General features: G+C 43.7%; 2 protein-coding genes across 3 annotated transcripts in view; both read left to right on the forward strand.

Moving 5' to 3' along the window:
• Positions 1-252: 252 nt before the first annotated feature.
• SMIM19 (small integral membrane protein 19) lies at positions 253-14,898 on the forward strand. 2 transcript variants are annotated; one of them, XM_036383063.1, is made up of 3 exons: positions 253-433; positions 550-674; positions 13,327-14,898. In XM_036383063.1, the coding sequence occupies exons 1-3, from the start codon at positions 270-272 to the stop codon at positions 13,377-13,379; spliced, it is 342 nt and encodes a 113-aa protein (XP_036238956.1). In that variant the 5' UTR covers positions 253-269; the 3' UTR covers positions 13,380-14,898. The 2 variants fall into 2 exon arrangements, with proteins under 2 accessions (XP_036238956.1, XP_036238955.1); XM_036383062.2 differs by lacking the exon at positions 13,327-14,898 and adding an exon at positions 1,840-2,743.
• SLC20A2 (solute carrier family 20 member 2) overlaps positions 3,389-21,648 on the forward strand; it is a 56,894-nt gene continuing 38,634 nt past the window's right edge. Inside the window, 1 exon segment of the mRNA XM_054514514.1 lies at positions 3,389-3,469. The gene's annotated coding sequence lies outside the window, so the exon portion shown is untranslated.

The following is a 21,648-nucleotide window of genomic DNA, read 5'->3' on the forward strand; positions in this document are numbered from 1 at the left end:
CAACCTCACTGATTCTCTGATTTATTTCACAGTGCACAAGCCCAGGTGCTGGGTGGTGTCCCACAAACCCGGCGCGCCGACTATCAAATTTTTTTCCTGCGTATACATGTTGGCAAACAGCGGCATTAGCGTTCGCCGGCACAGTTCACTACCAGCGCTAAATGCGACTCTCGGCGCCCCTCGGCGCCCCCCCGCCATGGCGCGCGGCACCGCCCTGACGTCACTTCCCGGGGCCGGAGCCGGGGCCGCCCCTGCCGGCCGCGCTCCCCATGGCGGCGGCGGGGGCAGCGGGGGCCGCCGGCGGCGGCGCCTCGGCGGCGCTGGGCGACGGCGGCGCCATCGACTACTCGGTGCACGAGGCGTGGAACGAGGCCACCAACGTGTACCTGCTGGTGGTGCTGGCCAGCCTCGCCCTCCTCGTCTACGCGCGGCGGTGAGAGGCGGCCCGGGCGGGGCAGGGCGGGGGCTCCCGCGGGGCCCGCACGTGCAGGGGCGCCCGCCCTCCCCGCCGTGCCCTCACCGCCGTGCCCCCCTCCCTCCTGCTCGCAGGAACAAGAGGAGGATCATGCGCATCTTCACCCTGCCCCCGGCCGCCGAGACGCCGCCCGAGCCCAACTTCTACGACAGCATGAAGAAGATCCGCCTGCGGCAGCAGCTGGAGATGTACTCCATCGGTAAGTCGGAGGGAAACGGGGATCCCCCGGGCCTGCGGGCTGCTGGGGGCCGTTCCTAGAGGGGCGGCCTCGAGGCTGGTGCAGCGGGAACGCCCCCGGTGCTGTGGCGCCCTGTGAGGAGCAGGAGCAGGGGCTGGGCAGCAGCCGGGGCCGCAGGACTGCTGCGTGAGGAAGTACGGAGCGAGGGAGCGGCTGTGCAATCGTCCTAAAGCAATGTCAAAATGAATCCCATGTTACACTTCGAAAGAGCTAGGAAGGTCTGGGTGTCGTGAAAACCTGGACGGATTTGTAAAAAAGTTGAGAGGACTGTGGAATGATGAGTAAGACAACCACATAAATTGAAAATAAATTAGAACTTTACTGTACCAACAAGTGTTGCTGCTCCAATCTCAATGCTGAGGGTCAGGATGGAGGCAGAAAAGAGCCCCATGCCCGTGATAGTCCAGTGGTCCAATTCAGAGAAACACAACCTTGCTTCACACCTGCCCTGCATGCATGCCTGGAGGAAATACAGAGAAACCCCTTAGTGGTCTGAAACCACCTTTTAAATGCAAAGACTTGATGTAAAGATTCTTACACCAGGCCATTGCATTCCGTAGGAACAAAATTGGATGTTCTTCCTACAGTGGAATGCCTGCTGGCATTTGCTGATGGTGTTTGTACCACTGCACACAGCTCTTTGATCTCCCTTTGCCTTGCTAACCAGATTAATTTTGAAGTCAGTGTAATTGTTAGCTTGTGGCTTGTATATTGTGGAGAAGATGAGAAATGTGGACATCAGCCTTGTGACTGTTGAGCCTTTCAGGTCATCGGTAATAAAACTTCTGAAGCCATAGCCTTTAATTTTATTTATTTTTATTTTAATAAAAGGACCTGAATGGAATCATAGTTCTCTGCCATTGATTCACTGACATTTTGCTATGACTCTACTGTTCAGCATTTATAAGGTGAAGTTCCACAAGGTGACTGAAACTTCGCCTTGTGTGGCTGAAATGAGGTTCTCTGATGTTATGTCTGTTTCTTGGTTGTTGTCATAGTTACATGAATATATATAAACATATATATGTACATGTTTGTATATGTCTGTAATAAATAATACAATAATAGTAACAATAATATAAAATAAATTGTATAATCGTTGTTGATTGGTGTTTCTTTTTTTCAGCAAGGAAGTATGAACAGCAGCAGCAGCAGCCACCAAAACAGACTGAAAGCGTACAGCTCTCAGTGGAATGAAGCCCACAGTTCTGTAGGAACTCAGGACATATATCCAGTGCTGATTTTAAGAGTCAATGTGGAGCTATTTTCAATGCTTTTTAATTGACACATAGCTGAAGGCAAGGGGGAAAGGGAGGGGACTGTCCCTAAAAGTTTGTTCTTAGTAGCTTTTCTCTGAGGCCCTCGTGCGGTAAAGCGTGTGCTCACTGGAACATTCAGCATGAAAGTACCCAGCACAGGGCAGACCTGCTCAGAGGAACATGAGGGCAGGGAAGTGCAGTCTTAGCAATGTCTGAAATTATTTCTCTCTGCCAGCACCTTGGAAATCAGCTCCTACCTTCTCTAGCAACAGCACCCTGGAGAAAGCGAGGCAGTACCTGTCTGCCTGGAAAGCCTTGTGTTCCTTGATGACGAGTTGTTGAATTTGCTGAATACAGTCAGTAAGTGTGACTGAAGGCACTGGGTCATACTGCCTGGTGAAGCTTTGAGAGCCCAGAGTGTCACTGGTGGTAGTGCAGAAAAGTTCTGCTCTCTGTTTATTTGGGAGTTGTGTATGCAATACTGTGAACCTTTCCTGGAGAAACTTTGAGATGTACACAGTGAACTACACATCTAGAAGACACTTAAAGCCACTACTCTAATGTTAATAGCAAAGGTGGTTAGCTTAATTTAGTCAAATTGCTGTAAAGAATAGGTCTGTCTGTAAAAATTGGTATAAGCAGGTCATAGCTTGTCCAAAAGAGATTTCACACTGCAGTTAATTTTTCTTTCTAGGTAAATCTCAAAATCAGTTAATTGAAAGGATTCTGCAGAAATTACTTTTTAATAAAAGCATCTAATCATGAAAACTATTTGAAGATGTATCATGCTGTAATTCCTAAGGTTACACAACGTTGAGTTGGCCGAATGATGAACAACCAGCACAGTGCTGGGTGTTTATGTCCAGAGGTTCTCACCTGTTTTGCTCTGAAATCTATTAAGTCTTGGAGCAGTGGTGAGCACCACTGCGGTTACATTTGAATATTAAGAAACTTGGCTTTGAGCACCAAATTTTACTATATTGAAGTGATCTGTACTTCAGTGTCTGTAGGACTGTAAAACGTGACCCGGGCCGAACTGACAGTGGCAGAAGGTTTGCCCCATGGAAAGGCTCCTTTGGGTGAAGGGTGGCTCCCTGTGACAGCTTCCTCGCTGTAAGGAGCCGCGGAAAACAGCGGGGTCCCTGCGCGGGGCCGAGGACTGGCGGGCGCGGGGAGCGGGGAGGGCGCGGAGCCCCGGGGCCGCCGGTGCCGTGTCCTCCCCACGTTACTGTGCCCGTGTGATGACCCCGCTCCGCAGCGCGTCCCCGTCACTCCGCGGGGTTTACGGGGCACAGAGATCCACGCCCAGCAGAGCTCCCCGGGCGCAGGGGAAATCTCCGGTCCGCAACCCCCTCCACCTCCCGGAAACGGCGCCGTTTCCCCTTGGCGCGACCTCACTTCCTCCCGCGCTTCCGTCTCCGGGACGCGCCGGCTCCCGCTGCTGCCGCCGCCGCCGCCTGCCGCTGCTGCTCGGAGGCCGGAGGCGCCCGCCGGGCGGTGAGTGGGGCCGCGCCGCCCGAGCCCCCGCCGCCCCCCGCGCCCGTCCGCGCCGAGGGGAGGGGAAGGGGCGCCTCGCCGGGGGCCCGTGGCGAGGCGGGAAGGGGTCGCCCGAGGAGAAAGCACGGTCGGGGGCGGGGAAGGGGTGTCCAGGGTCCGGCTCCATTCCCGCGGGAGGGCTTGGTGCCGCCGCCGGGCCGGCACGGCCGTCCTCCGCGGGAGCGCTCCGCTCCGTCCTCCGCGGGAGCGCTTCCCGCGTGTCCCGTGCCCGCGTTCGCGCCGCGATGATGTCCCGGCACGGGGGCTCGTGGCTGTCCGGACAGCTGAGCCCTCCCTCCTTCCCACCGGCCCTGCCCACCCGGCGGGCAGGCAGGGAACGGAGCCTTTCCAATGGCGCATCTCGGCCGGCGCCGCTGCCCGCCGCAGCCCCGGTGCGGCTCCGCTCGCTTCAGTGGAGCTGCGTGGCGGAGAATGAACCCGCGCCCTGCCGCTTTCCCAGCACAGCCGCCTTTCGGGCTGCAGATAATCATTTCACGGTTTGCCTCTCAGTTCAGCTGAAAGCACCGTGAAGGGCTTCGAAATCTGGAGCAGCGTGCGGCTTCGTTTGTATTCATGGACCTGGGGCGGTGGCAGGAGCATCTCAAACTTACTTGTCCAGAACAAAAAGCTTGTAAGGAGAAGTAGCAAAAGCAAAAGGTTTTCTAGGGCCCGTGCCTTTTGCCTGTGCTAGGGTGTTCGAAGTGTGCTGCTTGAGCCATGAGCGAAGGGCAGGTCGTGGTTTGTTTTCCTGGCAAGTGCAGCCACGGGAGTTCTGTCCCAGTGAAACTATACCCTGTTCTGCAGGAGGATTTATGTTTTCAGCTGTACAGTACAAGTATGTGTTGGGAGAGAAGGTGTAGTCAGCTTTTGACTGTAGTCAAATATCTGCACTGATTTTTACCTGTTAATTCATGATTCTAAAAGCAAAGGCAGATAGGGTAGAGAGACAATAGATTTGTTTTATGCATCCATTTTTAGTAGTCAGGCTTATAGGCATGCACAGGAGCAGCTTCTCAAACTCTCATGGAACTTAGTTAATGCAGAACTTTGGATATGCTGGATGGGGAAAGTTATGACCTAACAAAAATTGGGCCAAAGTTATCTTCAGTTACATTTATTTTTGAGAATGCTGTACGGAGGGAACTGTTTCTAGCTTACCCAATACTGTTTAAAAAGCTGTTATGCTGTGTAGATTAAATGGTGTCTGATCACATGAAGCATGTGAGGGAAGGCTTTCTAAGCAGTTAAAACTTTACATCTGTAAGATACTGCAGGAAGTCATTAACAAGTTGCTCTCAATTATAACTCCAAAGTTTTTGAAAATCTGACCACTCTGTTGTCTCCACGTGAGCTGCTGAATGTCAGATCTTTGTAAATGCATTCTTCAGATGGCATTACAACCATGCCTCTATAATCTTATGTGAAAACTATAATCTTCTGTTAAGTGGTGGAAAAGTCATCTCTCTCCTCGTAACCCAAAATGTGGCTGTCTAGGTTTTTTACTCAGCACTGCGCAGAAGATCAAAGGATTTTGATACAGCTCTGTGACAAGGCTCAAGAGGGTCTTAAGTATTTAAGCTATGAGTATGTCTGTGTTTAAAGAAGACGGTCATAAACTCTGAGAGCCTTGTAGTGAAAATTTCCTCCCCTGTGCCACGAGCATTTTGCGTTTCAGTCCAGTGTTACATGCCCAGATAGTATGAGCTGGTATGTGCAAGCTGAGCCCAGATGAGAACGTGTCTTGCAGCAGCTGCCATGATGCCTTATAGCCAGCCACAGGATTTAGGAATTTCAGCAGAGTGATGCTTGAGTGGTCCTAAACTTGCTCTCAAACTTTCCTTCCAAAACTGCTTGACCTATTGAAAAGACCCACAGAGGAAGCCTTTGTTGTACCACTAGTACTGATGATGCCAGTAGAAGCTCTGAGAATGGAGAGAAGATCCCAGTGCTTTTGTCTGAGGACAGTTTGCAGGGAAGCTCCTTCAGTGCAATGCAAAATTATTAAATATGAATATTCTAACCAGTGATGAATCTTTCTGTAATTTATGTTTTGCATATATGATTAAGCAGCATTGGACAAAAGCCTGGTGACAGCACAGGGCTCTGGAATGTTTTCCTGTTGCCTGGGCAGTTTATTCATGTTAGCTTACTTCCGTGAGCTTTAATCGCTCCTTTTAAAGTCTTCCTGAACTCAGGAGTGCCCATGCTGTTGAGCAAGCTGAAATTATACACGCTGCAGGGAGCAAGGTGGGGATGTTGCAACTTAACATCTCTTTTGGAGGAATTGAAAAGATTTTGTCCCAGCCCTAATGTCTGCATTAAAGAAATTGAAAATTGTCATTGCGTGCCTTCTTCACCAGGGAAGCAGCACATTGTTAGAAAACGTGTTATTAAATCCATGATGTCTTTGGCCTGTTATGCCTAAAGAGCAACAGCAATTGGAGGAGGCTTGCTGACAAAGGGGAGTCTTCAGTCATGGTTGCTTATGCTCCAGATCAGAAGCAGTGATCAAAAGGCGTTCCCTGTCCCCTCCAAACACTTAAACTGTACTTTAGTCATGCTGAGGAACCTGGGTGTTGTTTATTAATGTAGTCATGCAAACAAAAGGCAGCACTCGCTCTTGTCCTTGAGACAGGGGTGCCGCTGAGGAGCAGAAGGTTTCAGTGCCTCAGGCCCTCGAGAATGGAGGTAAGAGCCTTCACTTTGCAGCCCCGCATCTGTTGTGGCATAAGCGTTAAGGGCTATGATCCAGTTTTGTGTAGTCTAACAAGCTCCACCAGAAGCTGGCATTGCCTGGGTCGAGAGGCCTCGCTGCTGGCTGAAGGAGAGATACAGAGGATGACCAGAGGTACTGACTGCTGGCAGAGCAGCCCAGAGCCAGCACAAATGTCTCATGAGAAATCTGACATCAGGGAGTGGAAATCGGTGCTGCTTCTTCTGTAACAGAAGGCAAGAAGGGAAGAAAAAAAAAAGACACATGTACTGTTTGGAGCAAAAGGCTCATGATTTTTTTAGGCAGAAACATAGAAAAAATCCTGCCTTAATTACTTTTTTCCTCAAGTCTCTGATAAAAAATGGCTGATAAAACTTCGCAGTGCTCAGCTGTCTTTGTGAAATTTGTGTTTGCATTGAAAAGACTAAGAACCTTTTTAAGAATGAAGGTGCTTTGCCTTATTTTTGAAAGGAATGCCTAAGCTTTGGGTGTTACTTTAATAAAAATAATTCCTGATCTTTTTATGGAATATATAAACTCTGGGCGTTACTTTAATAAAAATAACTTCAAACTCCAAGATTAACAGAATTGCTAAAAGGAATTAGTTCTCAATATGAAAAACAATAAACTAAGTTTGGAATTTCTGAACCAAGCCCTCAAAGGCAATTTGTGGCAAAACTCCAGGAAAAAAAAAATCTCATTTTTATAAAATTATATCTAGGCACTGCTTTGAAAAGTGATTCTCTCCTTGCAAATGCCTAGGAATGAGGTATTTTAAGAGAATTTGGTTTAATTTTAATCTAGCAGTGAAATAAATTAATCTTGAAAAGGGGCTGTTCAAATTTGGGGTTTACTGAAACTGTAGTCTGAGAAAATACTTTACATTTGCATATCTAAAGAAGAACTTAGATCCTGAGTCTGCGAAGGAGTAGTCCCCTTCAGTTTCTGCCAGGCTATCAGACTTGCTGGAACTGGTTTTGGACATCCATGATGTATAAAATGCACAGGTGGATCTACAGCTTGCTCCTGAGAAAGACCATGGTTTGATAAGATGGTAGCAACATTTGTCATTTTCGTAATGGAGTAGAACAGGTATTTTGAAAAGACTCCGCCAACAGGAGGGCTGTATTACTTTCCAAAATATCCTCTGGATCATCTTGGAAACATGGTTTGTAATATGCTCTTGACTGACAGCGAAGGGTGCGAGGCGTGAATTCCTGAGCAGGGAAGATGTATGTGGGTTGTGCAATGGGAGACTCCATGTGATGTCGTTATTTATGGCGCTTCTCTCAGATGTCTTTCTGGGACTCAAACAGCTGCTGTGAACTTTACCCACCACTGAGCACTAGGTATGTTTGAGTGACTATTTTGCTGTTGCTTGGATCATGGTGATAAGCAGTACAGCAGGTTCTGTGACACTGGTTGAAAGAACAGAGCAGAATCTGTACTGGTTGATGAAAACCTTGCAAAGGGGGAAAAAATGAGATTATCATCTTCCATAGTTTTGGTTGGTGAACATCAGGGAGTGGTAGTTGAAGGCAGCCCATTTCTTTCTGCTGTAATATGGAAGGAAGGGTGGACTGACAGAAGAGGGAGAGTTGCTTTTTCTTTTCAGATAGAGGCAAAGGTGCAGGTTTTTTCCTCTTACCTCTTTTCTTCATGACTGTGTTGTTAAATGGCAGCAACCATTGTTTGCAGGAACTTTTCCTGGCTTTAGTAAAGAACTGTGGGTTGTCATGCGTTTTGATATGTGGCAGTGCTGTTGTTAAACAGATCAAAATCTACAGTCAGATAAGGCTCAGAATAATTGATGTTTTTAGCTCAGCTAAATAACTGGGTTCACATGATCTGTAAGTGGCCAGCAGGTTTTTTCTTAGGCAAAGTATGTACTGCTTGTATTGTACATTTATTTAAAGCTAATTTTATCACAACAGATTGAGAATTTTAGCAACCAGAAATACCTGAGTTGAGTCTGTTAAAAAAAGTCTCCTTACCCAGAGTCTGCTTCTGTGTGTGACAAACAGAAAATATCACTTCTTTTTGACTTCAAAGTCAGTAATGACTCCAAAGTGGTGAAAGCATTGCACTCTGTGCCTCTGAGATTACTTTTGCCACTGCTGATGGGAGAATTGTTCTGTATCATTATTGTCTTCCCTTTCAACCTCAGCACATTCTGGAATGCCAAGGGCAAACCACTCGCTGGCTGATCCGAGGTCCTGGCGGTGCTGGTATGGCAGTGCTCTGAGCCTTGTGGCTTGGACCACTCTTTCAGCATTGCCTAAGAGCATTGTACAAGCACCCAGCTCAGTACATTGTCTTTACACATGTGAGACTGAAGAACAGGAAAACGTTTATGGCCTCTTGGAAAGAAACCGTCAAGATCCTTGCTCTGAAACAGAGTTTCTAAGACCTCTGTAACTATTAAACAGCATGAAGAGGTCTTTGAGAAATATGTGAAAGGACAATTTTACTGCCATTATGAGACCTGTCACTTTATTGACTAATCAGTCTCTGATACTCAAATAGAGAAAAAAGTTGCATGTGTTTGGATTATTTAATGAGGTAACTGTTGACAAAGTGGGGCCTTTTCCACTTCTGTTAGTGCTATTTTGATCATTTAAGAACTTCATTTGTTTCTGAACCATAAGCTGGAACAGGCTTTTTCTCTCACCCCCTTGCTTGCCTGAAGGTTGTTCCAAAGAGAGATGAAATGGTATAATTTTAATTTTGGTTGAGGCAAAGAAGTATTCTCTTACCATAACTCACCAGTTCCAAGCCCGTAATCACAACATTTGTGGTCAAACAGTGATGACTGTGTGGTATTTCTCACAGATGCTGTAAAAACTCTGTCATCTCCTTGGGAGGCCATCTTCCCATGAGATACCAGCCTTTCTCTCTTTCTGTCCTGAAGACTTTCGGACTGAGAACCTGTGGCCTGGAGTCCAAAGTTTTAGCTTCAAAGGCTTGGAGAAGAAAATGCAGCCCAAGTAATGACTGAAAGCAGGTTTTGGGGAGACAAGAGGATCCAGAACTTCAAGTGTGCTTTAAGAGTCTCCCTTTCTTGTCTGCTGCTTGCATATATATTTTTTTTTCCCCACCAAGCTTTTGTTGAATGAAGGTGTGGCTTTATACGTTGATGCATACGTTGTGTGAGCAGAAACAGCAGAGAGCACTGGAGCTTTAATAAGTACTTGGCACAATAATCATGATGAATGTGCCATGAGCTCATCCATAAGGAACAAAAGTAGCAACACAGGCTCAAGTTATTGCACAGGGGAACTTGCAGCCCACAAGAACATCAGCCAAGAGCAAAATAGGATTGGTGTTGCATGGTTTGGCCCTGTTGTTCTTTATTCAGGTATGGAGATGAGAGGGCAGTTCTTTGCTCAGAGAGGTTCCTGTACAGCCCTCTCTTCTAAGTAAATTTATCAGAATATTGAAGGGGGGTTTCAAAGTGCACAACATAGAGCAAAACATCTTGCTTATAAGAGTGGCATCCCTGGAGTGGAAAACAACATGAAAGTGAGATTGCAAGATCTAGAAGGGAGAGCCTGCTGAAATCTTGGTGCAACTGCCAACTTTCCTGCAGATCCCAGAAGTGTAGCTTAAATGTTGCTAGATATCTTAATAGAATTTGCTCAGTAGTTTCCTTGAAGATCCTCAGATTGTGTCCTGTCACAGGGCATAGTGTGGCATGGAAATTTATGGTGCAAGGCAGGCTGGAGCTCTCGGAAGGGGAATAGAGGTGGTTAATGGTTATGCTAGTTCCCATAGTGCAAGAACAAAGGGATATTTAAATGACATTAGGCATAAACACACCACACAATAGTACCGAGAGCAAAAGTTTAGTCGGATTCCAAGCAGACTTGGGCATTTATATATTTAATGACAATGTCCAGAGTTGCTGTAAATAGGATTAAAAATAAATTAAGCACATAAACCTTCATGCTTATTGATGAGGTCAGGAAGGAATTTCCCTTTTGGGGGAATTACATCATTGCTCACTACCTGAACTGTTCTACCTTCTGTAGCATCTGGTCCTGATCACAGGAGGCAGGATTCTCAGAAAAATGGACCAGCAGTCTGACCTGTCGTGCCAGTGCCTGGGTAGGGTCTTGTTGAAGCATATTTTGAAAAGCATATTTTTTTGGTGTATGGGGGGGGCGGTTCTGAGGCCACCTGTGCTGTAGTGTATGTCTGCTTTTCCAGATTCCCATTGGTGAAACAGGACAGCTGTTGTCCAAGTGCCTTTAATGAATCCTGAGAATTGCCTGTTGACATGTCAGCAGCAGCCCACGTAGAGATGGAAGATGTGATGGGCTCATAAGGCATTGCTGTATTGCTCCACAGATTCAAAGGTAGCTCTGTGAGCAGCTGAACTACTGAAGATAAATCTTTCCTGCAGCTCTCTTGGTTTTGGTGGCACTGCAGTACCTTACACATTTTTCCTTCTTTCTCTCTTTCCATTACACAGCAGTGCTGTTAGCATCCCTGATTTTCCCCACAGCACAGTGCCTGAGCAGCTTCTCACTGCCTTGTAGTTAGTTCTTGGGCATATTTAATCAAAACATGCTGTCTCCCTGATGTTTGAGCCAGACCTTTTGCTCAGGTGACTGCCTTGGTTGCTTACTTTTGCAAGTCTGCTGTGGGAATTGAGCACCTCTGAAATCTCCTAACTTTTGCAGGAGACTAGGTTGAAATTGGCCTTATAGTTTACATTTCTGTGCATGGAACAATCGGTGGGGTTGTATAACCATTGTTTCTTTGGGAAACAAGGAACGCTTTCAGTATTTCAAGCAAGTTACTGAAGAATATTTTTTCTCTCAAAGCAATCAGGTGAATGAAGAGTTACACCAAATAATTGAGGCGTGTGTACTTTTAAAACATGCACTGTTTAATCTTTTAAGATTTCCCCCAAGGTACAAGGGAAAGGTTTCCTTGCCAAAATACTGTAATTGAGTTAACATTCTGGGAGGTTTCTGTGTTTTGTTACTGAGCTACAAAGCTTCAGAACTTCTGTTACTGAGCTTCTGCTGGTGTTGGAAGGAAGGAAGATCAAAGTTAGAAGCACCAGCCTGCCAGTAAATTGTCTCTTCAAAAGAAAACTGAAAATTCCTAGGTTGTTTCAGGTGGCAGCCAGCATCAGATCTTTTGGACAACTATTAACCTTTTCCTGCAGTTCTCTTTCTGCATGCCACAGTGAGCAGCCTGGGTGTCTTGTAGTGTGTATGGTGTGTAAGCTGACTGTAGACATCTGATTAACAAGTGAAGATGTCAATAATAGATTGAATTACTTGTCCTCAGTTAATTTCTGCTGCTCAGAAAGAATATGGAGTTAGGATGACTATTGAACAGTAAAATTACGGTTTCTGCTTCTTGTATACAGTGATCATCATGATAAAAGATTAAGAATCACTGTGGTGTAAAATAATTGAATGGTATATATATTATAAAATAATTCTGGATGTCCTGACAGCTGGACATTTGTGACTGCCTCAGCTTTAGTGCTTTTGAAAGCTTTTAAGCTCTTGAAATCTGTGATAGTTACCTTTCCTGAGTAGGCAGTAGCATGTCTCAGTAGCAGGCATGATCACTGAGGCACGAGCTTTCAGGACTGTTTGCCTTCTGAGCACTTTTGAGGGTAAGGACTTAATCAAGAGTTCAGAATTGGGGGAGTATGTATTTTTCTTTGACATGTAATCCCAGCACAGCAAATACATTTCTGTCCAGTTACTTAAAAGATGTTTTTTCTGCAATACCCAGAGCGCTCTCAGAGGGTTTCTTGATTTGACTAAGGCTCAGTTATCTTCTCAACTGTGATGTGCAAGAAGCAAAGCCAAAACTTTGTGCTCTGGTGGGACTCTGTCCCTACAGCTGTCCCTCATTTCTGCAGTAAGAAAGCCAAAATGAGCCCTTTTTCACAGGGAGGAGTTGGGGAAGGACTACACTGTCTTTCTGATTCATGCATATGGAGCATTCTGCTGTCAACTGTTTTTGCAGAATAAAGAAGGATTTTAGATGGGATGTAGAATTATGAGAAGTTTAGGTGGTAGCTGATAAGATGTAGGGTCTGCTCTGCTTCTAGTACAAAGAGGTTTTGATGCTAATGTTTATTTAAATGCGGCCTTAACCCTAAAAGGGAGAGATAAAATGGCTTTCATGCTTCTGTTTCACTGAGAGCTGGCTGGCAGAATGGTTTTGGTGCCTGCTTATCTGCTCTGAAGGCTTCATGGCTGGGGAGGCTGCAGAAATAATTCTCCTGTACCCCCTTATTCAGCATTCAGGCAAAACTGTAAAGCAGGCAGATGGTTTAAGCTGCAGCTTTGGACACAAGAGGGTTGTGTGTCCATTTTGCAGATGAGTCATCCCTTTGCTGTTTTGTTGTTAGACTCTAAACACTGCTGCTCTTGGCTTTGGGCCTGTTTGACCCCAAGTTTTGGATGGCAGAAGCAGGCAAGTGCCCTCTACCCCAATGCCAAGTTTTATGATAGGTTGCAAGTACCTTAGGCCATTGTCACCTTGTAGTTAAGCTGCTGTAACACAGAGAAAGCTTTGTCTTCTCTTGTACCTGATAAGTGTATAAAACCACAAACTGTGTGCTATGGAAGTTGTGCAGATTAGGGAGCAATGGGAAAAGTAGAGGAGAGGCTTACTCACATCTTTGTTTTTAATCTAACTTGTGGGCTTGAGCTCTACTTGGACAAGTGAGTCCTGGGTAAAGATAACTGGCATTGTTTTCAGTAGCGGGTAAGTCAGCAGATGGGTCAGCAGTTTCTTTTAGTTGAGCTGGCTGCCGCAGACTAGTTCTGCAAGCTTGGCACCAGGTCATATTTTCCACAGTGTGTAAGGCTAGCTGGTGCAGGATTTCTCCTGCTCACGGTGTCAGGATCAGAGGTGCAGATTGGGAGATTGGTTACCCCATTTTTGGCACGCGATGTTTTGCCAAACTAGGTTTGTAAGCTTTGTGCTTGTGAAAGGAACTCTGATTTCCTAAAAGGAACTTGAATGAAAGTTGGGATTTTATTAAAGACACAGAGGCATATTATTATTCATCTTTCATTGCTTCATCCCTGTGATGTTTCCTGTTTTGCTTCTTGAGATACAGGTGTCATGATGAGGAGCTTCTCAGAAACAGAAGTGGATGATGAGTGGAGATGAAGAAATCATACATTTGAGAAGTTGGCTCAAGTTTCCGTTACAGGCATGGAAAGTTTCTGAGACCAAGCCATGCGAGAAGAACATGAGTAAAGAAGAGGGAGATGTAGACCCAGACTTTCTAGAAGGGATTGCAGGATTTGAGAGGACACTGCACAGACGTCACGTAGTTTTCTTGCTTATTTATTTACCTGCACCCCTGAACTGTAATACTTTGTTTGCATGTCTGTTTGGAAATTGAAAAATCCCCTCACATCTGTGTCTTTAATATAATCGTGGCTTCAAGCTTGTTTTAGGAAGAGCAGAACATCGCTGTAGTTTTCATTTGTGGATGAGATAGCTGCTGCTTTGTACTTTAAATCAATTTGGGGTTTTTCTTGTTGAAACATACATTGAATATGGAAAAGCTCAGACTATTACAAATATGAAGTTAGAGGTTTTGCTTAAGTTTAATAAACAGCCTTTGCATAGAAAGTATGACGACAGGTGCATAGGTAAAAGAAAAAAAAATAGTGCTAGCCCTATAATTTGAGTAACCTTATAATGTATTGTTCTTGTGGTGTCCTTAGACAGATGCCAGAATCAAACATCAATCAATTTTATCTTTTCTATCTGACTGTTGGTCAGAAAAATGTTCTAGGTAAGATTTCTTGCCAGGGTTGTAGGGTTATAAGCGCAGATTTCTTAGTCAGGAGAGAGCTTTTTGGAGAGAGAGGTTTTGAGCATCTTGGCTGTGCCGTGAAGTATCTCGAAGGAAATACTGGCCATGCAGTCCAACAACTTAATGATGCTGTGAACAGATTTGATTGTAGTAAGTCTCTGATACAAAGTTATTAAGACTTTGATGTATATGTATTTTAAATTTCAAAAGTAAATGTGTTTTCCTGTATTGAAAAGTATTGGTGGTAGTGGCAGGCAAAGAACATCTTTATTTTTCTTATCAACTCCTATCTGGTGTCTTATCCTTAATAAAAGGCTATGGTTATTTTTGTATACTGACTGAATATTTGGCCTTTAAGAGTATATAATTAGATAGAAGAGTAAAAGCAGTTGTTAAAGGACTATTTTTTAAATGAAAATAGTTTGAAATCATATAATTTTAGTTTCTTCTGAATAGATGTGATTAGTGTCTTGGAAATAGTTTTACAGTGGATATAAGGGGAACAGTTGAGAGACAGTGGCTGAGAATGTGTCCAGCTATTTTTGTAGTTATATTTTTCCAGTTAGATTTTTTTCAGTCTCTTTACTTAGATATTTCCATATAATCGAGCTGCTACATCACAATGGGATACAAAAACTATTTGCACTTTATAATATTTACATTTTAAAATAGGTTTTATTGTAATAATTGATAAGTAAATTGCAATGACTGTGAGAAAATCCTCGCCTATTTTATTACTTTGATAGAAATTTGAATATGGGATAGTATTGTCTGTATCATATAAGAATGTTTTCATGGATTTTTAGCTGCTGAAACTGAAATCAATAAACTTTAGCTACTGTTGTTGACTGGAACAAGTAACTCTGCATATTTGTTTTCTTCGTGTTACCTGTACCCTTGTGTTCACGTAGTGTTTCTGCCAGCATTACTCCTTTCATGGTGTTTGCCCATGAGGCACACTCAGTGTGGGTTCCTGCAATTTCTTGTGGAAGACTTTATTGATGGAGAACTGTGCATTCAAGTTTGTGCAATTAATCTGTTTTCTGAATAAACCTTAGAGAATCTCAGTCAAAACAGAATCCCAGGATTAGAGTAGCCAGTGGATGAGTTTGTTATTTTTTTCCAATTATAAGTAGATTTTTCAGTAATTGATGATAGTGTTTGCAAATAGATAGAGAACGGTCTTCTGCACCCCTGAATTTCACATATGATTAGTGAACCAGCCTATTCCAGATGGAAAGTACATTAGTGAATAATACAGTCCAGGTTCTGGATTACTTTAGATAATGGAAAATACTTTTTGCATAATTGAGGAATTTTTTAAACTGAAAAGTATTATTTTTCTTGTAAACTCATAGTACTTTGATTTGAAAGAAACAAACTTGTAATATAACCCAAATTTATTGTAATCTATTTAGCTATTAGTATTAAATTAAGTGATTAAGATATCTTCATGTCTGCTGAAGTTTTAAAGAAAAAAATCAAATTGTGAAAGATATCTGGTTAAAGGCTTGGAGACAGTGTTGATTGAAATATTAAGCCCATTTGGGGAGTAATGTATTCCACTGTTTCAGAGCAACTCTTTTCCTCACATAATTTTATTAATTTGATTTAATTAAATATCTGCTTAATTCAAAGTGGAGAAACTGATTGATAGTTGAAGAGATGTCACAATTAATTTTCCCCTTTTTAATTTATGTGTAGAAGAGATGGAAGAGGAATAGATTTCTGTGACTTCTGAAGGTCTTGGTGACAAGAAACCATTTTTTAATTAATTGTAGATTCCTTGATTACTTCCTTAAAGGAAAAAATACTTTATATTCTTTTTGCCTGTGTATTCAGTGTTCTTTGTTTATATGATTATCTACTTGCTCGTTTGTTTTACGGATAACAGTGGGTAAATTTTCCTTATCAGTATGACAGAGATAGTCCTTGTTCCCTTCCAGGTCTTGCAAGAAATGTGCTCTGCATGTTCTTCCATATTTCAGAGGACTCTTGACATGGTGTGATTGTCATGGCTGGCTGCCATAGACTTAATTTTATTTATTTTTGGGGGTTATTTTCTCTTTTTCTGCTTGATTTTTTCAGCTAATTCTGGAATTTGCACCCTTCCTTGGAGTGGTGTGACTCTTCTCACAGTGCTTGTGTGGAGCAGAGAGGTCTGTGTCAGTGCCACTCCCATTTTTGGGTTGGTCATTTTCTGCATGGGGGATGCATAGTCTAGAGAAGTCCCGGCCTGAGCCATGGTGGCCACAGCAGTATCCTGGCATGGCCAGCCCTGGTTCTCACACCAGCAGGCAGGGAAGAGGGGGGGGTTCCTCATGGAATCCCCTTTGCTATTCCTGACCTCTCAGCAGCATCCATTCTATCTCTTCTCCTCTGGGCAGCCATGGGGCTTCTGAGATGCATCAATGTCATCATTGTGGCTTAGCTAGGAATGCCTTATCCTGAGGATGAGGCACAGAGGCCACCGGCCCTGTTTGCTGGTGCCAAGTACTCAAATACATTCTGCTGCCTAGTGACTTCTTCTTCCCTGCAGCCTGTGTGTCAAGCAGAGAAATTTTAGTTGTTCAAGCTCTTTTGGAAGACGAATATGCTCATGTGTGTCATGTTATCTTGCCCAAACCTTTAGGAAGACTCTTTGTGCTCCACCTGGACATTGGCACTGGACCACTGGTTTGTTCCTCGGCCTTCCAGGAGAGATAAAGCCTAACTTTTCTCAACCTGCTTCATATGACCACACACCCTTAGTAAGCCCTCTTGGAGGTGTTTGCTAAGCCAAGAACCCAGCTGTGGGATGCTCTTTGGCACGTTGCATTGACAGTGATTTAATCTGTAGCCCATGTCACAAGTCTGTTGGGCACTTCTTTGTTCAACCTACGGTAAAGCTACCAGCAGGTTAATGTTGCCTGGTAGGTGGAACTCAAGGTATTTGCTTCCCCATCATGCTCCTCATGCCTCTAGCAGCAAAGGCTGCAGGAGACAGATGTGGATGTTACATGGACTTAAGAACAGAGATCAGCAGCTATTGGGCTTTGAGGGGGCAACAGGCCTATTAATTGGCAAGTGCCAAGCTTTGCATGGTCGCCAGGCAGCATAAGCATGAATATTTGTCTCCGATTCCTGTGAGATGAAGCCAAGGTCACAGCTTTCATTGCTGTTTCCCCCTTTATATCTCTATTACTGCAATGCTCATAGGGAAAAAGAAGCAGCAAAATTTCCATTGCCAGAGTACACTGGCTTAATCTATTTCCATTTACCCCCATAACCCTGGTTGACACCTCTGTGAGTGTTGTCCCTCCTCTGGTTATAGCCCTGGTCCTTTTCTCCTTTTGACATTCAGCTAGATCAGGAGTGCTTGGTCTTCTGTCCTGTGGGCCACACTGATTTTGGAGGTCGGCAGTGAGAGCCAGCCGGTGTGGTTTGGCATGTTGATAGCTACTCACTCACTCCAGCTCTGTTTGAAGAGAGGGGGCTGCTGGACTCAGGGGAGCTCCAGCCATGTCTTCTGTCTCAAACAGAAGGCTCCACAGTGGTTGTTCTCTGAAACCCAAACTGAAATGGAAATGGCAGGCAATCTGGGGCTGGATGTGTCAGGTTTCCTTTATCTGAAAAATTTGCATTGTTGACTTTTGGCAACCACACTCTGGCTTTTCACCAAGGGCATCTTTACATATGCCTCTGAATTTGCAAAATGCATATTTTTGGATTGCCAGAGGAGTGTTTTGTGGGCAGTTTTTATGTTCTGTGTAAAGTCGGTACAGGTCCGTTAGTCTTTCAGGATAATGCTCCTGGAGTTGTCAGCAGTAGCCAGGGCTTTTATAGTACTGTGCCCATGCTGACTGCTTCTTTTGGATATGGGTCTGGGGAGGGGAAGATTAAGCTCAGGGTGGCTCTGAACAGCAGCTCACCCTTTTCCTTGGTCTTAGTGTGGACATGGGTGTGCCCCAGTCTCTGGTCAGTCGGCTGGAATCACAGGCGATCCAAGTCCAGTTCCCAGCATTAACTGGGAAAGGACCATTCCCAGCTTGAATCAGCACTGGCCAAAGCCTTGCTCCTTCAGAATTGCTTTGCTGCCTTTGAACTCCTCCTGGCTGGACATGGGCTTGTGCTGTGGTAGAGGTTGGAGTCAGCATGGCTCTCCCAGGCCACACAGCACCCGGAGCCTGTGTCATCCTCTGCGCCAGCCTTGGCCTCCAGCAATTCCACTTGTGGGTTCCTCCCTTTCATTTCCCAGGGCTGGCTCACTCAGTAGACAAGTGTGATCTCAAGCAGAGTCACATGCTGTAACATGGCAGCTCTCCATGCATGCCTGTGCAAGCGCAGCTAATTCACCTCGACCACTGGGAGTGGAAGTCCCTTGACTGGGGTGGGATGTCCTCTTTGAGAGCCCACAAGCTTGCTGGAAAAAAAGATGTTTGGATGACAGGGTAACAGAGTTCAGAGCCATCAAGAATCCCCATCCAATGGGTTTGATTCCTTAGAGGAATCAAAGCAGAGGAGTTGCTCCCTGCTAAATGACTTCTTAATTTTTATATCTACTGCATTAAACTTTGCAGAGTCCCTGAGATGGTTTTCTTGCAGTGAAACATGGATGTATCTCTTTTGGAGATTATCGTGATAGATAATAGAATGTTTCAGAACTTGCTATCCAATATGTAAAAGCAGATGTGCTTTATTGGCTCTTTTTAACTTAAACTGTGTTTGCAGCTCTCTACAGAGCAGATGCTCAGAGTTTTGTTGGTATTCATTGAGCATAATAGAACTACCAGAGCTCCAAGAAGTGGTGCTGTGTTTGGTAGAGCAGGTTTGGTTAAATCTCTGTTAGTCTGAAGGGCCTCAGGGCTGATTTCCAGGTAATGATTGGTCTGTGGTGTCCTTCAAGGCTCCCATGGTGGAGATGGTCATGGGGGCCTTAAGTACCAGAAAGAAGAGGGCTGGAGATTTCTTTGAGGTATGATGGGCTGCCATCTGCCACCCCTTTTCATTCCTCATTGATTTGATTTCCTTTGTTTATAGATTGAGGGGGAATAAGGGTTCCCAGGCAGGGTCAGTGTCTCCAGTTCCAGGTGCTTATGGCTCCCAGTTTTAGAGTACCAGCAGGTATGTGAGAGCCCAGAAACTCCTGTAGCTGGTCACTAACCTTGCAGCTTTTGGATGTTTTTGTTGTATTTCTATTCATGAATAAATGCATTTTACAGGCATTCAGGTTCCAATTCTTAGGGGTTTTTATGTTAGAAAATTATACTCATCCCCCATTATTTTCTACTCAAAAAGTAGGTGTTCTAAAATCTGAATAATCATTTACATATGTAGCCTTGCAACCTGAATGGCAAAAAAAAGCCAGTTACCTTTGATATAAAAGTAACCCTTAGTTGCAAAATTAACTTTGTTTTAGTGGTCACTGGGAAATGAGAACCTGGGCATCTTTCAAAAAATAGCTAATCCAGAAATGCAGAACAAAGGGGGTTTAAAATGAAATATTTAAATTGGCTTGTCCTATTACATTATTTAAGCCTGAATATAAATCTGCCTAGCATGAGTTTGTTGAATCAAACAAGGATCTATCAATTATTGATTTACCAAAATAAATTACGATTAAAACTGAATTATGATATCTGATCGAGATTGTAATTTATCATTTCTACAAATATTTGATTTGATGGGAACCAAACTGGTGCTGCCATTTCCAAAACCCAATCCTCGCAATTTATTCTGTGGTCTTATAAATTTTCCTTTGCTTGCTTCTTTAGTGGTGTCCCAAATTATAACTCTTTCTAATGGTCAGCCTATCTTGGCTTGAATTTTCCCATGCCTGAAGTCCACAATGCTGATGTAGCAGAACAGAAACTTTGAAGATATTTCCTTTTCTCTGTGCTGTTTATTATATCCTTTGCTTTGTGTGTAGACCGAGCTCTGAAGCTTAGGTCAACAAGAAGCCACCGTTGTGGCCAGGCTGGCTCGTGGGAAGCAGCACTCAAATGGTTCCAGTTTGCAGCTCTCCTGGGTCTGAGATGCTTCCCACAGGTCAGGCTGGCAGCTTCTGGGGCTTGGAATTGCAATAGATACCTCTCAGGTCACATGTGCCCTGAGCAGTGTTTTTACCTGCACGCTGGTGGTGCTTGCTGTAAGCTGGTGGAATGGTCCTTAGCTTCTCTAAAGGAGAATTAGGATGGATTTAACGCTTACTGGGAGAGGCAGACATCAGCTATAAACAGAACATGGAATAATATTTTGCCTTTTTTTTTTCTTTTTACCTTATAAAGTTAAACAAGTGCTACAAGAAGTTTCTGCGCTTATTTATTCGCTTTCTTAAAACTTTGGAATCCAGATCTATAAATACAAGCTGACTTAATGTTTACCATTATGGTCACTTGAATTGATGGGTGCTATTTGTTAGGGAAAAAAAAGTAAAAAAAGGTATTAAGATATCTAATCTGCAGGAAAAGATTAACATGCTGTTGTTGTTAAAATATGTTGCTTTTGTCCTTAAGGGAAAACCGCTGTGAAAGTCTTAGCCCCTCAGTTTTCTAAAAACTGGAAGCCTGTTTGTCAGCTATTACAGGAGCAAAAGGAAAGACATTACAACCAGACTAAAGAGATGTAGCTTTTCATAAAGGTAGCAGCTGTATCACAGACTTAGTTGTAGTGGGGTATTGACCCTAAATAAAGAATCACCATTTCTTAAAAATAATCATGGCTCAATAGGTATAATTCTTTTTTTTGGAGTGGGGATTTGAATGTCATTTCTTCATTGCAGATTTCTAGTTGGAGTTTTTTCCTAATTCTTTTTAGAAGGTGATGTAGGCTTGCTAATCCATGTGAGTTTTCTTAAGAAATGTAAAATACTTTTTAGTATTACCAAATAACCCATGCAGATGTGCAGCTGAATTTAACCAATTCAGAAAACTTTTGACTTCTTGTTAGGAAATATCCTTTATTCAAACTTGAAAAAATAGATCAGGAAGGATTATGTTTCCAAGTCTGTGTTCACAAAACTGAATTGATTTGGTTTTTCTCAAATGTTCAGGATGCAGAAAATGTGCAGATTTAATTATATTAAGTTCTAATATCACTACACACATTTTAATGACTCTGAATGGAGTAAAACTTAGCAGATAAATTTATAAACCATAAAAGTGTGCAAATAAATTTTTGTCAGTCAGATTTTTAACTGTGACAATGCAGTTTTGATTTGAATTCCTTTTTGCTGAATATGATAACTGAATTGCATTATATAGTCTTAAAGCAATTATTTTATATAAAGCTAAGCCGGGTACTTTTAGGCAAACATTAGTTTTGCCTTGATTTATGTGCAAAAAATGTTTCCCACTTAAAGGAAAGTGGTTGAAGGAATCTGGATTGGATAATTTAGGCTGAACTGTTGAAAGTGAAGTTGTTTGCTTAGGCATCGATCCAGACAAAACTCGTGCACATCTTTAACTTTCTGCAGTCTGTGTAGCCTGTGGGACCTCTACTGACATGGATAAAGTAGCAAGCGTGCAACATCATTCCCAAATTGGATGTACATACCCTACTGTCACAGGCATGTGAATTAAAAGTGCATTTAAGTGTGCTTGCAAATAAAAGATCTGGGACTCCTCAGAGATT

The sequence above is a fragment of the Molothrus ater genome, chromosome 4 (assembly GCF_012460135.2).
Source record: "Molothrus ater isolate BHLD 08-10-18 breed brown headed cowbird chromosome 4, BPBGC_Mater_1.1, whole genome shotgun sequence".
Taxonomy (NCBI): Eukaryota; Metazoa; Chordata; class Aves; order Passeriformes; family Icteridae; genus Molothrus; species Molothrus ater.

Excerpts from the sequence above, each read along its gene's own strand:
- SMIM19 (XM_036383062.2), top strand. The coding sequence starts at position 270 with ATGGCGGCGGCGGGGGCAGCGGGGGCCGCCGGCGGCGGCGCCTCGGCG. Across the intron at positions 434-549 it reads CTCCTCGTCTACGCGCGGCG|GAACAAGAGGAGGATCATGC; the intron begins GTGAGAGGCGGC and ends TCCTGCTCGCAG. Across the intron at positions 675-1,839 it reads GCTGGAGATGTACTCCATCG|CAAGGAAGTATGAACAGCAG; the intron begins GTAAGTCGGAGG and ends TCTTTTTTTCAG.